Below are 15993 nucleotides of genomic sequence, written 5' to 3' on the forward strand. Positions count from 1 at the left end.
GCCCCTCAACCAAAAAAATGGATAAGGAAAATGTAGTACATTTACACAATGGAGTATTACACAGCAGAAAAAAATGACATCTTGAAATTTGCAGGCAAATGGATGGAGCTTAGAAAACATCATTTTGAGTGAGGTAACTAAGACCCAGAAAGACAAATATATATACTCACTCATAAGTGGCTTTTAGACATAAAGAAAACCAGCCTACAAATCACAATCCCAGAGAACCTAGACAACAATGAGGACCCTAAGAGAGACTTACATAGATCTATTCTACATGGGAAGTAGAAAAAGACAAGATCTCCTGAGTAAACTGGGAGCATGGGGACTTTGGGAGAGGGTTGAAGGGGAGGGGAGAGGCAGGAGGGGAGCAGAGAAAAATGCAGAGCTCAATAAAAATCAATAAAAAAAAACCCAAATAAAGATTATTTTGAAGTAGTAAAGAATAATATGACAATTTACCATTCCCAATATAATATTTTACTCTATATTTGTTATAACAGAAATTCAGCCATGTCTGAATGCCAAATACTGTCAGGTTATAACTTAAAAACAGAGAAGGGGAAGGAAAGTGAAAAAAAAGAGAAAATTGTTTTCTCAAAGCATTACTTTAAAAATTACAGGAATCGCTGGGCAGTGGTGGTGCACACCTTTGATCCCAGCAGATGCTGGTGGGTCTCTGTGAGTTCAAGGTCAGCCTGGTCTACAGAGTAAGACAGCCAAGGCTACACAGAGAAAACTGGTCTAGGGGGGAAAAACACAAAAGGAAAAAATAAAACAACCACAAAACAACAAAAACCCATTTGTTGTCTGCTTACTTTGGGTTAGTCACAGTTTGATCCTTGATGAATGTGAAGTAGTTAGAAATATTTCTGTCATAAGGTAGCCATCCATGGGTTCCAATAACATAATTAATGCTTACTGTTATCTGAAAAAGAATATATGAGAACTCAAGTAAAATATATTCAAGAACATGGCTAAAAATAGCCAGATGCTTACAGATTTTTGACATTATCATTAGACGAAATACTGTAAGATACATGAAGCCAAATCCTAAATAATTTAAGTGGAAATAACTATCTATTTACAGCTTACTGTAAGAATAGTTATTTTTTAGCTAATTATTTTTTATATTAAATTCTCAGGTTATAGCATTAATGTTAACATTCAGAGGAAACTAAAGGTTAACTTTGCCATGACAAATATGATATAATCATCACTTAGCCCAACTCAGGAGAGTTTATAGTTACAATGTCCTTGAAGCAATAGTCTTAGTATGTACTTACTTTTAAAAGTGTAAAGATTTTTACTCCTTCAATTATAAAACAACACGATACTCATGCCCCGACTCAGATAACTTTAAAAAAAATTGGTTTTATCAGCAGTTGGGAGGCATAGGCAGGCAGATCTCTCTGAATTTAGAGGCCAGGCTGGTCTACAGAGCAAGTTCCAGGAGAGCCATGGCTACACAGAGAAACCCTGCCTCAAATCTGACACACACACCATAAAAACACATAGATTTTAAAGATGAAAACTACAGAGTCTTAATACTGAAAACTACTATCAATATTATTGTATATATTTCTAGAACAGTTTTCTAATCAAGCACAATATACACCATTATAAAAAGCAACTTAATTCTGAAGTCTCTACTGTTAACTGTGCTACAGCACATTTCTATCACACCTAAGTTACAGAATTAGAATAAGACGAACCTAGCTAGGATTAGTTCATATGCCAAAGACTCAGATCTCTACTTGCTAGCTCTGTGATTTCAGGCATGGAACTTCTGAGATTTAATTTCTTATCCATAAAAGGAACATACTAGTGCCTACTACACAGAGCTGTTGGGTAGGCTAAATAAAAAATTGTGTAAAACACTCACTGAAATGCCCTAGAAGAATACCTTAACAAGATCTGTATTAGTTCTGATTATTGCTATTATAGCTATGGTGATAAGGTTCCTAGCTATCTTCACAGATTTATTTTTCTAGATAAATGTAATAATTATAATAACTACTTAAAGCAAAATATACAGAAGACATTTTTATATTTAACCAAATTATTCAAATTTTATTATTTCATAAATAAGTGTTATGAAATTATAATTTCATAACAAACTTCTCCATTATTTTTTGTAATGCTGACAATCAAACCTATGGCCTCATACGTGCTAGGCAGGTGCTCTACCATAAAGCTATTCTTCTAGTTTTCTTGATTATTTTAAAAATATTCTTTTAGGAGATGGAAAGATGGCTCAGAAGAAAAACAGCACTGGCTGCTTTCCAGAGGACTCAGGTTTGAATTCTGGCCCCCATCTGGTGGCTCATGACTATCTAAAACTCCAGTTCCAGAAAATCTATGCCCTCTTCTGACTTCTGCAGAAACCAGGCAAGCATACAGTATATATCAAACAAGCAAAATATCTATACACTAAAATATACTAATTTTTTTTCAAGTTTTTTATTGGGTCAGTGATATAGCTTAGAATAATAAGGTCCTGCCACCAATCCTGAGGACCCAAGATCAATTCCTCTCACATGGAAGGAGAGAATCACTTGCCCAAGTTGTTTTCTCACATCCAGATGCATGTGCATACCCTCACATATTAGAAATGTAACAGAAATATTTTTACATTTATTCCTACTTTTGGTAAACATAGTAGTATGAAATAGGTATATATAAACTTACCAGTAACTCAGGGCTGCCTTGAGACATAAAAGAACGAGATTGATTTTGGGGGATGATGGCCTTTAATAGAGGAATACCATCACTAATTCCCTGTAAAATAAAAGATGTTTAATGGCCGGTTCTGTTCATTTATTAGGTACAAATTATTAAAAGTTTCTAATTTTTTAAACAGGGATGATCCCTACAATACTTCATTTTACTCTACCTGATCATGTAATAATTTAATATAAAATGTGAGAAAATAATTAAATGCCATGTTTGAATAGCTAGCACACCTGAATTGTCTGAAACTAAACACTATCTGGCAGATGTAGATGCCAAGGAGCAAAAATCATTTAAAACGGCAATTTAGGATCTTTCCTGGTCTCTGCTATACTGAAACAAACATAATGCAGATGTAGTAAGTTAAATGAGAAAGTTGTTTATAATTTATAGAAAAATATTTTGGCTTTACATCAAAAACATTGATTATATTTTGTTAACTGAGTTTCTTTCTGAAAGTCCTATTTTATGAAAATCATATATTATGACCCGAAAATGATTATCATTCTGAGGAAACAATTGCCATCATCTTATCACAATACAAAATAACAATAATTTGAATTATTTTTCTGATGTGTTTATAGTTAAAAAATGGTAGATAACACTTACTGTAGATAACATTGTTGAATATATAAGCCATGTAACAAATATTCTAAGAGGTCTATAAGAACTAATAATGTTATAAAATCCAATAAATACTGCTATAAAAGTCATAAAAACTGCTTTTCTCTTCAAATTGTGAATCAAGAGTCATTTGTGACTCCAGCCAGAGAAGCAAGAAGGCTAACTGTAGATCTTGAGGTCTCCCTCAGACCCTCAGTCACCCCCAGCTCTGTAGACTGCCTGCTGCATCCTCCCTCCACACATTCCCCTATCTCCAGTGGATCACACAGATCTTCCCCTCCTAACTTCCTTCCCCACTCACTGCTGTATCCCAGCCTCCAACCCTAGTAATCATTCCCTGGGAACCAGAAGGCTGCTCTCACCTCCATTCCTCCAAGTCCAATTCTAAGTCTCAAACCCCCTGCTCTGTAGCAGACCTTGGCCTCTCCTCCCTCTCTGCCCTAATTCCCAGATGACTAAGCAGATCCTGGTGAAACGCCTTCTATAGCTCCTCTGTAGTTTATCACTAAGTGTCAGTTCCCAATACCTAGAAATTCTCTGCTGCCATTGCTGGAGGATAAAGCAGATCCTGGCTGGAATGCCTTGCTTTCCTCCCTCCTGTGGACCCCCTCAGTGTCCCTGTCAGGCCATTTCCATTCCTAAGGGTCAGTTCCTAATACCTAGAAACACATTTTATCTAGAACCCCCCAGTGACTGCATCTATTAGGATTCCAGAGGAATTCCCCACCAGGCAACACAGAGTCGCCACAAGAACCAGAGAAGGAAACAGAAACCAAGGACAAACTATCCATCCATCCACCCAACAAAGACAACACCAGGTATCAGCACCTAGAATTACTATCTTCCAAAACCCAGATACCTAGACACCAGTAAAAAACCAAAATAACAATCAGGATAATGTCTTCCACTGGGAAGAAACACACACAGACACACTGAGTTGGGATTCTGTCAAAGGAGGATCTTGTTTAATTGCATTAGGCACGAACTTATATAGGCTGAGATGGGGGTGGGAAGCCTGGGATGGGTCGAGGCAAAGCAAGGAACAAGGGTCAATAATATTCTGCCACGTTAGCTGTGGCTGAGCAGAGATGGGCCTAGGCTGAGTAGCCAGACAGGTCTCCAAACTCGAGCTAGGCTCAGGAAGTTACACTAGGCCCCACCAAACTCAAGTTAGGCTTAGGAAGTTACACTGGGCCTCATGCCCAAGCCTCATGAGGCCCAACAACAAGAGAATAAAAATAGAATTAATAAAGAAAACTCATACTCATGGAACTTTAAAAATGAAAAATTTAGGTACTCAAATAGGAACACCTCAGAAGCAAGCCTCACCAACAGAATATGAAAGATGGAAGAGAGAATCTCAGGCATTAAAGACACGAAGAAGAAATGGATACTACGGTCAAAGAAAAAAAATGTTAAATCTAAAAAAAAAAAAAAATCCTGACACAAAACATTCATGAAATCTGGGACACTATGAAAAGACCAAACCTAAGAATAATAGGAATAGAGGAGAAAAATGAAATGCAGTCAAAGGCACAGAAAATATTTCCAACAAAATCATGGAATAAAATTTGCCTAACCTAAAGAAGACGACATCTATCAAGATACAAGAAACATCCAGAACATTAAGTAGACTGGAACTGAAAAGAAAGTCCTCTCAAGTAATAATAAACTGATAAATGTAATCTACCAAATAAACAACCTGAAAGACAAAAAGCACATGATCATCTCCTTAGATGCTGAAAAGACCAATCCAACATGGTCATTAGACATCATGGAAATGCAAATCAAAACGACTTTGAGATTTCATCTTACATAAGTCAGAATGGCTAAGATCAATGATACAAGTGCCAGCTTATGCTGGGGAGGATAAGGAGCAAGGGGAATATTTCTCCACTGCTGGTGGAGTTCAAACTTGTACAGTTACTATGAAAATCAATGTGGAGTTTCTCAGGAAGATGGGACTCAATCTGCCTCAAGATCCAGCTATACTACTCTGGGGTATACATCCAAAGGATACTTCATCCTATCACTGAGATTCATGCTCAACCATATGTATTGTGCTCTATTCATAATAGCCAGAAACTAGAAACAACTTAGATGTTCCTCAACTGAAGAATGGATAAAGAAAATATGGTACACTTATACAAGAAAATATTACTCAGAAGCTGAAAAAAAACTTGCAAATGACAGGTAAATGGGTAACTATAAAAGACAAAAAAAAAAAATCAACCTGAATGAGGTATTCAGACCTAGAAAGACAAATATACTATGTATTTGCTTACATGTAGATATTAGCTGTTTAATCAATGATAACCAAACCACAATCTGTAAACCACAGACATAAAGGACTGGAGTGAACAGATAGATCTCCTAGAAAAGCAAAATAGAATAAATAGTTATAGATGGATGGGAGGTGGGGGCTGAAACAGAGGGATCAAATGGGGAGGTGGAAGGGAGAGATGGATGGGGAAAGGAATACAGAGAGATAGCTAAAATTAAGGGCCATTTGGAGAGTTTGAAAACCTAATACAGTAGACTCTTCTTAAAATACATACATATATGAAGATAATCTAAATGAAATTGCCAAAATAATGGGAAAGACAGAGCCCCATTTGGATATCTCTTGTCACCAAATGGAGATTCCAGCACCAGGATTGGGTTACATTTAATAGAGTTGTTGATCCATGGGAGCTTCCCCAAATCCAGGCTGTTTCCAAGTTGTACTCCATAAACTGCCAGCAAGGCTCCATTGCTGAGGACAACATCTACACAACTCTCTGAACATGGAGAAGTCAAGCTGGTGCCTACATGGAGCCTTTACCCTTATATGCTAACATCTTTAGTACAGAGAGATACTCTGCACACTACCAAAAGAGAAATGTCAACACCAAACAAGTCACACACCCTCTGATCTACAATGGTGTCTTGCATGCAAGATATATGAGTGCAATGGTGGCGCAAAGTTTGTGGGAGAAACTTAAGTATTATAGTTAAGAAAGGAAAGGTATCCTGGCAGTTGGAAGACAAAGAATACCATAAAGTCACACTGCATAATAAAGTTCACATAAGAATTTGTTGATAGGAGGGTGGTTGCCTCAGGGATAGATACAGCAGAGAATTGAGCAGGAGACAGGATTTATACAGAGTTTCTTGTGTTTGGCCATGGGAATTGGGGTGGGGCTTTGTACTTAACCACAAGCCATGGCAGTCAGAAGACCAGAGAGGAAACAAAAACAAAGGAAGAAAATATCTATCCAACAAAGACAAATCTAGAAACCAGCACCTAGACCTATCTATAAATCACTCCAAATCAGATGCCTAAACCTAAGTGTAAGAACACAAACAACCAGGTCAGTATGTCATAACCAGAGCCCAGCCAGCTCATTACTTCAAGCCCTGAATATTCCAACAGAGTTGAAGCACAATAAAATGACCTTAAAACCAACTTTATGATGATGATAGAGGTTCTTAAATAGGAAATGAGTAAATCCCTTAAAGAAATAAAAAAGACAAAAAAAGTTGGATGAAATCAATAATCTCTTAAAGAATGTCAAGAAAACAGTTGAAAGAAGTGAATAAAACTGTTCGAGACCTAAATATATATATATATATATATATATATATATATATATATATATATATATAAATATTTATATATATAAACACAAACTGAGGAAATTCTAGAAACAGAAAACTTAGAAGAGTGAACATGAACCACAGCATCATCAACAGAATACAAGAGACGGAAGAGAGAATCTCAGGAGTTTAAGACACAGCATCATCAACGGAATACAAGAGACGGAAGAGAGAATCTCAGGAGTTTAAGACACAGCATCACCAACAGAATACAAGAGACGGAAGAGAGAATCTCAGGAGTTTAAGACACAGCATCATCAACAGAATACAAGAGACGGAAGAGAGAATCTCAGGAGTTTAAGACACAGCATCATCAACAGAGAATACAAGAGACGGAAGAGAAAATCTCAGGAGTTTAAGACACAGCATCACCAACAGAATACAAGAGACAGAAGAGAGAATCTCAGGAGTTTAAGATACAACAGATGAAACAGATATATCAGTCAAAGAAAATGTTAAAGCTAAAAAATTCCTAACACAAAACATCCAGGAACCCTGGGATAGTATGAAAAGATCAAACCCAAGAATAAAAGGAATAAAGAAGGAGAAGATTCCCAGTCCAAAGGCCCAGACAATATTTTTAACAAAATCACAGAAGAAAAATTTCCTAACCTAAAAAAGGACATGCCTATAAAAGTACAAGAAGTTTCCAGAACACCAACTAGATTGGGCCAGAAAAGAAAGATCCCCCTCCCATATAATTATCAAAACACTAAAAACACAGAACAAAGAAAGAATATTAAAAGCGGCAAGGGAAAAAGGCCAAATAACATAAAGGCGGGCCTGTTAAAATTATACCCGATTTTTCAATGGGACTCTAAAAGTCAGAAGAGTGCAGACAGATGTCTTGCTGACTCTTAAGAGACCACAGATGTCAGGCCAGACTACTATACCCAGCAAAACTTTCAATCACCATAGATAGCGTAAACAAAATATTCTCTGATAAACTCAAATTTAAACAATATCCATCCACAAATTCAGTACTACAGAAGGTACTAGGAGGAAAACTTAAACCCAAGGAAGTTAACTACATCTAAGAAGACACAGGTAATAAATAATCTGGCACCAGCATAGCCCAAAGAAGGATGTATACACACACACACACACACACACACACACACCCAACAACATAGAGATACTTATGGGACGCAATGAAAACAGTGCTAAGAGAAAAGTTCACAGAACTAAGAGTTCTCATAAAGAATTTGGGGAAGTCTCACACTAGTGACTTAACAGTACACCTCAAAGCTCTAGAAGAAAAAAGAAGCAAACAAACCCAAGATGAGTAAACAGCAAGAAATAATCAAACAGAACTGAGATAAATAAAATAGAAACACAGAGAATGCAAAAATTTAATAAAACAAAAAGTTGGTTCTTAAAGTCAACAAGATAGATAAATCCTTTATCTAAACTAAAAGGCAGTAAAAAGAATATTTAAATTAGTAAAGTAGAAATGAAAGTGGAACATAGCAACAGACACTGGGGAAATCCAGAGAATCATTAGGTCATACTTGGATGTGGGAGTCTTCTGTTTGTGTTGATTTCATTCGTTAATAAAGAAACTGCCTTGGCCCATTTGATAGGCCAGCCCTTAGGTGTGTGGAGTAGACAGAACAGGAAGAAGAAAGTGAGGTAGATGGCTCAGACAATTGCCCCACCTCTTCTCTCTGGGACAGATGCCATGAAGCCAGCTACCAGGTCAGACGTGCTGAATCTTTCCTGGTAAGACACCACTTGTGGTGCTACACAGATTATTAGAAATGGGTTAAGCAAGATGTGAGAATTAGATAATAAGAGGCTGAAACTAATGGGCCAGGCAGTGTTTAAATGAATACAGTTTGTGTGTTGTTATTTGGGGGCATAAGCTAGCCAGGCGGGTGGGAGTGGAGCAGCAGGAACGCAGCCGGTTGCCTCGTCACTATAATACTTCAAAAACCTGTACTCTACAAAACTGGAAAATCTAAAAGAAAGGGACAAATTTATTGATAACACATACAAAAGTTAAATCTAGATCAGACAATTTAAATAGACCCACAATCCCCCCTACAAAGAAGCTGTCATTAAGTCTCCCAGCCAAAAAAACAAAAAACAAAACAAAACAAACAAAAACAAAACAAACAAGAAGAGCCTAGGGTCAGATGGTTTTAGCACAGAATTCTACCATACTTTCAAAGAACTAATGCCAATACTTCTCAAATTATCTCACAAATAGAAACAGAAGGAACAGTGCCAATTTCTTTTCATGAGGCCACAGTCACCCTGATATCCAAACCACACAAAGACTCAACAAAGAAAGAGAATTACAGACTAATTTCACTCAAGAACATTGATGCAAAATACTCAATAAAATACTCAAAACCGAATTCAAGAATACATCAAAAAGATCATCCACCATGATCAAGTAGGCTCCATCCCAGAGATGCAGGGATGGACCGACAATGAAAATCTGTCAATGTAATTCACCATATAAACACACTGGAAAAAACACCCATATGATCATTTCAGTAGATGCTAAAAAAGTCTTGGACAAAATCCAACATCCCTTCATGATAGAAGTCTTAGAGAGAACAGGGAAGACAAGCTACATATCTAAATATAAGAAAGGCAAAATATAGCAAGCTGATAGTCAACATCAAATTAGATGGAGAGAAATTAAAAGCAAAATTTCCACCAAAATCAGAAACAAGACAAGGCTGTCTAATTTCTCCCTATCTATTTAATATAGTATTTGAAATTCTAGCTAGAACAATAAAACAAAGGAGATCAAGGGGAGATACAAATTGGAAAGAAAGAAGTCAAAGTATCATAATTTTCAGATGATATGATAGTATATATAAGTGGCTACAAAAATTCTACCATGGAACTCCTTCAGCTGATAAACACCTGTAGTGAAGTGGCTGGATACAAGATTACCCCCTCCACACAAAAATCAGCAGCCCTCCTATATACAAACGATGAATGGGCTAAGAAAGAAATCAGGAAACAACACCCTTCACAAGAGTCACAACAATATAAAATATCTTGGGGTAACTCTAACCAAGCAAGTAACAGATAAGAACTTCAGCGGGGCAGTGGTGGCACACACCTTTAATCCCAGCATTCAGGAGGCAGAGACAGGTGGAGCTCTGTGACTTCAAGGCCAACATGGTCTACAGAGCTAGTTCCAGGACAGGCTCCAAAGCTACACAGAGAATTCCTATTTCAAAAAACAAAACAAACAAACAAAAAAGATAAGAACATCAAGTCTTTGAAGAAAGAAATTCAGGAAAATATCAGAAGATGGAAAGATCTATGCTCATGGTTTGGTAAGATTAACATAGTAAAAATGGTCATCTTACCAAAAGCAGTATGTAGATTCAACACAATCCCCATTAAAACTCCAACACAATTGTTTATAGGCCTTGAAAGAACAATACTCAACTTCATACAGAAAAACAAAAAATGCAGGATAGCTAAAGCAATCCTGTAAAATAAAAGAATGCCAAGAGGTATCACCATTTCTGATTTCAAACTCTACCAGAGAGTCATAGAAATAAAAACCACATGGTCTTAGAATAAAAACACATAGGTGGATGAAAGGAATTGAATCAAAGACCCAGATGTAAATCCACACACCTATGGACACCTGATTTTTAATAAAGCCAAAATTACACAATGGAAAAAAGAAAGCACCTTCAACAAGTGGTGCTGGTATAACTGGATGTCAGCATGTAGGAGAATACAAATAGATCCATATCTATCACCCTGAACAAAACTCAAGTCCAAGGGGATTGGAGACTTTAACATTACTCCACATACACTGAATCTGATAGAAGAGAGAGTAAGAAGAAATAGCCTTGATCACATTGGTGCAGGAGACAACTTCCTGAATAGAACACCAAAGTGTAGGCACTAAGATAGTTAATAAATGGGATCTGATGGAACTAAAAAACTTTCCTAAGGCAAAGGGCACTGTCAATAAGACCAACGACAGCCTACAGAATGAGAAAGATATTCACCAACCCTACATCCGACAGAGAGCAGACTTCCAAAATATATGAAGAACTCAAGAAACTAGACATTAAAAAAAGGAAAACAAAAAAAAAAAACCAAACAAATAATCCAATTTAAAAATGGGTACAGATTTAAACAGAGTTCTCAATGGCCGAGAAACTGTTTAACATGCATAGCTATCAAGGAAATGCAACTCTGAGATAACAACTTACATCTGTCAGAATTGCTAAGATCAAAAACAACAAGTAACAGTTCATGCTGGAGAGGATGTGAAACAAAGTGAACACTTCAACCATTGCTGGTAGGAGCAAACTTTGAAAATCAATATGATGGTTTCTCAGAAAATTAGGAATTGATCTACCCCAACACCCAGTTTTACCAATCCTGGGCATACACCCAAATGATGCTCAATCACACCACAAGGATATTTGCTAAACTGTGTTCATAGCAGCTTTATTTGTAATAGCCAGAATCTGGAAACAACCTAGACGCCCCTTAACTGACAGAATGGATAAAGAAAATGTGATACATTTACACAATGGATATTAATCAGCAATAAAAAACAATAACAACATGAAATTTGTAGGCAAATGGATGGAACTAGAAAAAAATCATCCTGAGCGAGGTAACTCAGACCCAGAAAGACAAACATGGTATGCATTTACTTTAAACTTGAATATGAGCTGTAAAGTAAAGGATAACCAGACTACAATCTCCACACCCAGAGAGGCTAGATAACAAGGAGTGCTCTAGACGGTATGCATTGATCTCCCTTGGAAAGGAAAAAGAATAGATTTCAAAGGTGGGTTGGGGTCTAGTAGGGATGGGAAAAGGAGGAAACAGGTGGGGTGAGGTGTGGGCAAAAAGAGTAGTGGGAGAGACTGAAACTGGGTGGCATTTTGGGGGTACGGTAGAAAGAAACCTGGTGCAAGGGAAATTCCCAAGAATCTACAAAGATGACGCTAGCTAAGACTACAAGCAACAGTGGATATGTAGCCTGAACTGGCCACGTTCTGTGACCAGGCAAGACTTCTAGTAGAGACACTGGGACATCAGCCCATAACCTTCAACCTATAGTCTGCCCTGTCTATGGGATGTACTGGTCAACCAAAGACTCTCAGTCTGAGACCCATGTCACAAGAGTGAGCCTGCCTTGACATTGTCTGGAAGGCTAGGACCCAGGGATTTAGGATAGAACCAAACATGACTGGAGAAAAAAAAATTCCTAATAATATTCTGCTATACTCATAGACTGGTGAGTACCCCAATGGTAATCAGAGAGGCTTCATCAAGCAACTGATGGAAACAGATGCACACACCCACAGCCAAACACAAGGCCGAGCTCAGGGAATCCTGCTGGAGAGAGGAATGATTGTAAAAGCCAAAGGGGTCAAGGACATCACAAGAAAACCCACAGAATCAACTAATCTGGGCTGACAGGGGCTCACAACGTCTGAACTGACAACCATGGAGCCTGCATGGGACTGACCTAGGCCTTCTGTATATATGTGACAGTTTTGTAGCTTGGTCTTCTAATGGGACTCCTAACAGTGGAAGTGGGGGAAGTCACCAACTCTTTTGCTAGCTTTTGGGACCCTACAGTTCGTACTGGAATGTCTTGCTCAGCCTTAATAAAAGGGGAGGTGCTTACTGCACTTGGTATACCATGCTTTGTTGATACCCATGGGAGGCCTGCCCTTTTCTGAATAGAAATGGACAAGAAGAGGTTGGGGTGGAGGAGGAGGGCAGAGGGAGGTTGGGGGATGGACTGGGAGGAGAGGAGGGGAAACTGCAGTTGAGATGTAAACAAACAAACAAACAAACAAACAAATAAATGGTGGAGGAGCAACAGACAAAAGTACTACTCAAGCTGACCTTTGGTTTTTCACAAATAAGTAGTACAACTATAGGTACAGAGAAGCACACATCACACAAGTGATACATCTATAGGCATAGATGAGCACATCTACACATACATGTACAAATAAAGAATTGGAGAAAGGTCTCTGATATTACCAAGTTGGGTATTACCTCTATAAAAAATGACTTCAATTCAGAGAGGTGCTGAAAGAGGTTTAGGGTTGAGATTTCTGTTTTGGTTTGCTTTTGTATGGCTTCTTCTGCTGATAATCTTGGAGGGTGTGGTTCCTTCAAAATAATTTTAAGGAAAAATTTCAGAGTTACACGAAAAGCTGCTCAACTCAGTAGACTGTGCTACAATAGAATGCATATGAGGCACTGTTAACTCCAGGCCATGGCTTAGCCTAGACCCCAGCAAATCTGCCATCCATCCTCTTCTACAGACTTCTCATGTCTACTTTAAATTTTTCTTACTGATATCACTCCTGCATTTCTAGATCAGAAAGATTTTTTTCATATGCTCTTTCATCAATTATTTAAGATTTCTGAGTTTCTTTTTTCCTATTAAGTATTCATTGGTTGTTTGTGATCAGTCTTTCCCATTCAGCCTATATGAATATTTCTAAATCCCATTTAACTTATTTTTTGTGTATATGTGGTTATATACATGTCATTGTGCATGTGTGGAGGTCTCTACAACATGCAGGAGTCAATTCTCTTCCTTCTACCATGTTGATATGGGGACTGAGCTCAGGTCATCAGTCTTGGCAGCAGGTGTATCTCAAACTTCACAGATGTTTAATAAATTTTTGGTAAAATTAATGAAGCACTTAACATTAAAACTTTAAGATGTAGCATATAATTCCTAAAAGACTGATCAAAATGTAAAAACCATCAAAATCAAATTATAGACAAGACTGCATAATTCAGATTTTTTCCTACCTTTCAAGTTGCAGATAGAGAATTAAGTAAATTAATGTTAATGAAACATATTGATAAATATTAAATACCTTTTTACTATTCCAAGGACACAATTGATATGCATTAGAGTTGTCCTTCTAAAGGGGATTTTTGCCAGATATGGCAAAAATATCTGCAAGCAGGTGTATGTTACAGGTGAGAATTCTACCAGATAATAACCAAATGCTGACTATCCAAGTGCTTAGAAAACTGAGGCAGGAGGAATTTGAGTTTGAGGTCAGCTAAAGATTCAAGGCAGTACAGGCTACAGAGTTTCAGAAAGAAAACAGAACAAATAAGGGAGCTGGAGTTTGATTCTTTTGATTCTATTACAAAATCTTAGACAGTAGGAAATAAATGTCATTTAAATGTGTAGCTTTTAATACTTAAAGTAAAAACAACTTTATATTAAATTACAGGCTGAGAGTCCTAACTCTGCCTGGTTTTCGCTTCTGTGTTTGTGGGGATGGGGACTGGTCTTGGACACTGCATATAATAAGCAAACATTCCTGGACTAAATACAACCTCAGCCCCTTTTATAATATTTTTAAATCACAATAAAAACTTGTATGAGGTAGGTGGCTTAGTAAAATACTTGCCTAGAAGCAAACATGAGGACCTGAGTTCAATTTATAGAACCCTGTTTTAAAAAAGGCCAGCCAAGGTGGTTAGCCAGCTAGCCTACTTGATAAACTCTAGGCCAGTAAAGGACCAGCGTTTCCACAAAATGCTGGACAGTGCCATAAAAATGACATGCATGAAATGACACTCTGACCTCCACAAACATGAACAAATAGGGCAGGATAGCTGCCCTGCCAACCAGTAAAACAGTACTGTTCTTGTAAAATAATAATTAAAAAGAGGAGTCTGGTGGTGGTAGCACATGTCTTTAATACCAGAACTCAGGAGGCAGAGGCAGGCAGATCTCAGTGAGTTTGGGGTCAGCCTGGTCTACAGACTGAGCTCCAGGTCAGCCAGAGCTACACAGAGAAACCCTGTCTAGAAAAACACAACAAAAGGTAGAGCGGGTGTGAAATGAAAGGTTCTAAGTCAGAGCTCCACCTAGAGTTGTTTGTTCTGAATTCACCACCGCACTATACCCCACCCTTTTTAAACTTTTCTCTTGAGACGGGTCTCACTAACTTGTGAGGGTGGCCTTAAACTCACTCTGTAACTTAAGCAAGCACTGAACTCATGAATCTCCTGAATGGAGAGAATTACAGGATTTTCATTGAATGTTTGAGACAAGATTTCACTCTGCATCCCCAATGGCTTCAAACTCTCTGTGTAGTGATCCTGAACTCAAGACTCTCCTGCTGAAGTTCCTGAGTGCTGGGGTCACAGGCATACGCTGCCATGCACAGTTTACTGTAAGGAAAGGGAGAACAAAGATAAAGAAGTGAAAGGATAAACAGGAAAAACAATGTAGGAAGGGAAACACCAGGGTAGAAGAACAGAACAGAAGAAGAATTGAGTGGAAGAAGGACAGAAAGAATAATAAAACAGAAACTTTTATCCCTCAGAAAGAAGAAGCCAGTTTGATTTTCTCACTGATTCTGCATCTCGCTCCCAGTCTCTCTGACCTGCAGAAAGCTGGTTCCTCTGCATCCCACCTTTTCTGAATGTGTGTCTGTCATTTCTGTACCACCCCCTTGCCCCAGTTAGGTCAATCCTTAAAGCCATGCAAGGTCAAAGCATCAGGTCACCAGGCTTGCACAGCAAGTACCTTTACCCTCTGAACCATCATCCTGGTCTTGATTTATGAATTTAAAAAATGAAGATTGTATCATTACTGTTACAATTACAGAAAACTACAATTACAATTACACAGTGTCTAAGCAAGAAAGTATATACTTAATAAATGGGATATTTTTAAAATTTAATTATTGTTTTGGAGACAGTTTTTCTGTGCAACAGCCCTGGCTGTCCTGGAACTCAGACCAGGCTGGTCTTGAACTCACAGAGATCCCAGAGATCTGCCTGACTTTGCCTCCTGAGTACTGGGATTAAAGATGTTTACCACCACCATCCGGTTTATTATTTATTCTTTATCCTTAAATTCATGCTAACAAAGATGACAGCTTCTGAAATATTGGACTGATTTTTATGAATTAGTGGCAGTTAGGAAGATAACAATTTATATTCACATACCAGTATAAGGAAACATAGCAGTGTTTAATAATT

The 15993-nt window shown here is 37.8% G+C and overlaps 1 protein-coding gene across 5 annotated transcripts in view; it reads right to left on the reverse strand.

Moving 5' to 3' along the window:
• The window catches only part of Nbeal1 (neurobeachin like 1), a 204009-nt gene that overhangs the window by 20136 nt on the left and 167880 nt on the right, over positions 1-15993 (reverse strand). For 4 of the 5 annotated variants that reach the window (XM_038338491.2, XM_038338490.2, XM_038338492.2 and 1 more), the window contains 3 exons: positions 13021-13137; positions 2692-2781; positions 819-928 (listed from right to left, as the gene is read on the reverse strand). In XM_038338491.2, coding sequence (XP_038194419.1) covers positions 819-928; positions 2692-2781; positions 13021-13137 — 317 coding nt within the window. Of the gene's footprint in view, positions 1-818; positions 929-2691; positions 2782-13020; positions 13138-15993 lie in introns of those variants that run through there. The other variant, XR_005286474.1, reaches the window with a different exon arrangement.

This window comes from Arvicola amphibius, chromosome 8 (genome assembly GCF_903992535.2).
Source record: "Arvicola amphibius chromosome 8, mArvAmp1.2, whole genome shotgun sequence".
Taxonomy (NCBI): domain Eukaryota; kingdom Metazoa; phylum Chordata; class Mammalia; order Rodentia; family Cricetidae; genus Arvicola; species Arvicola amphibius.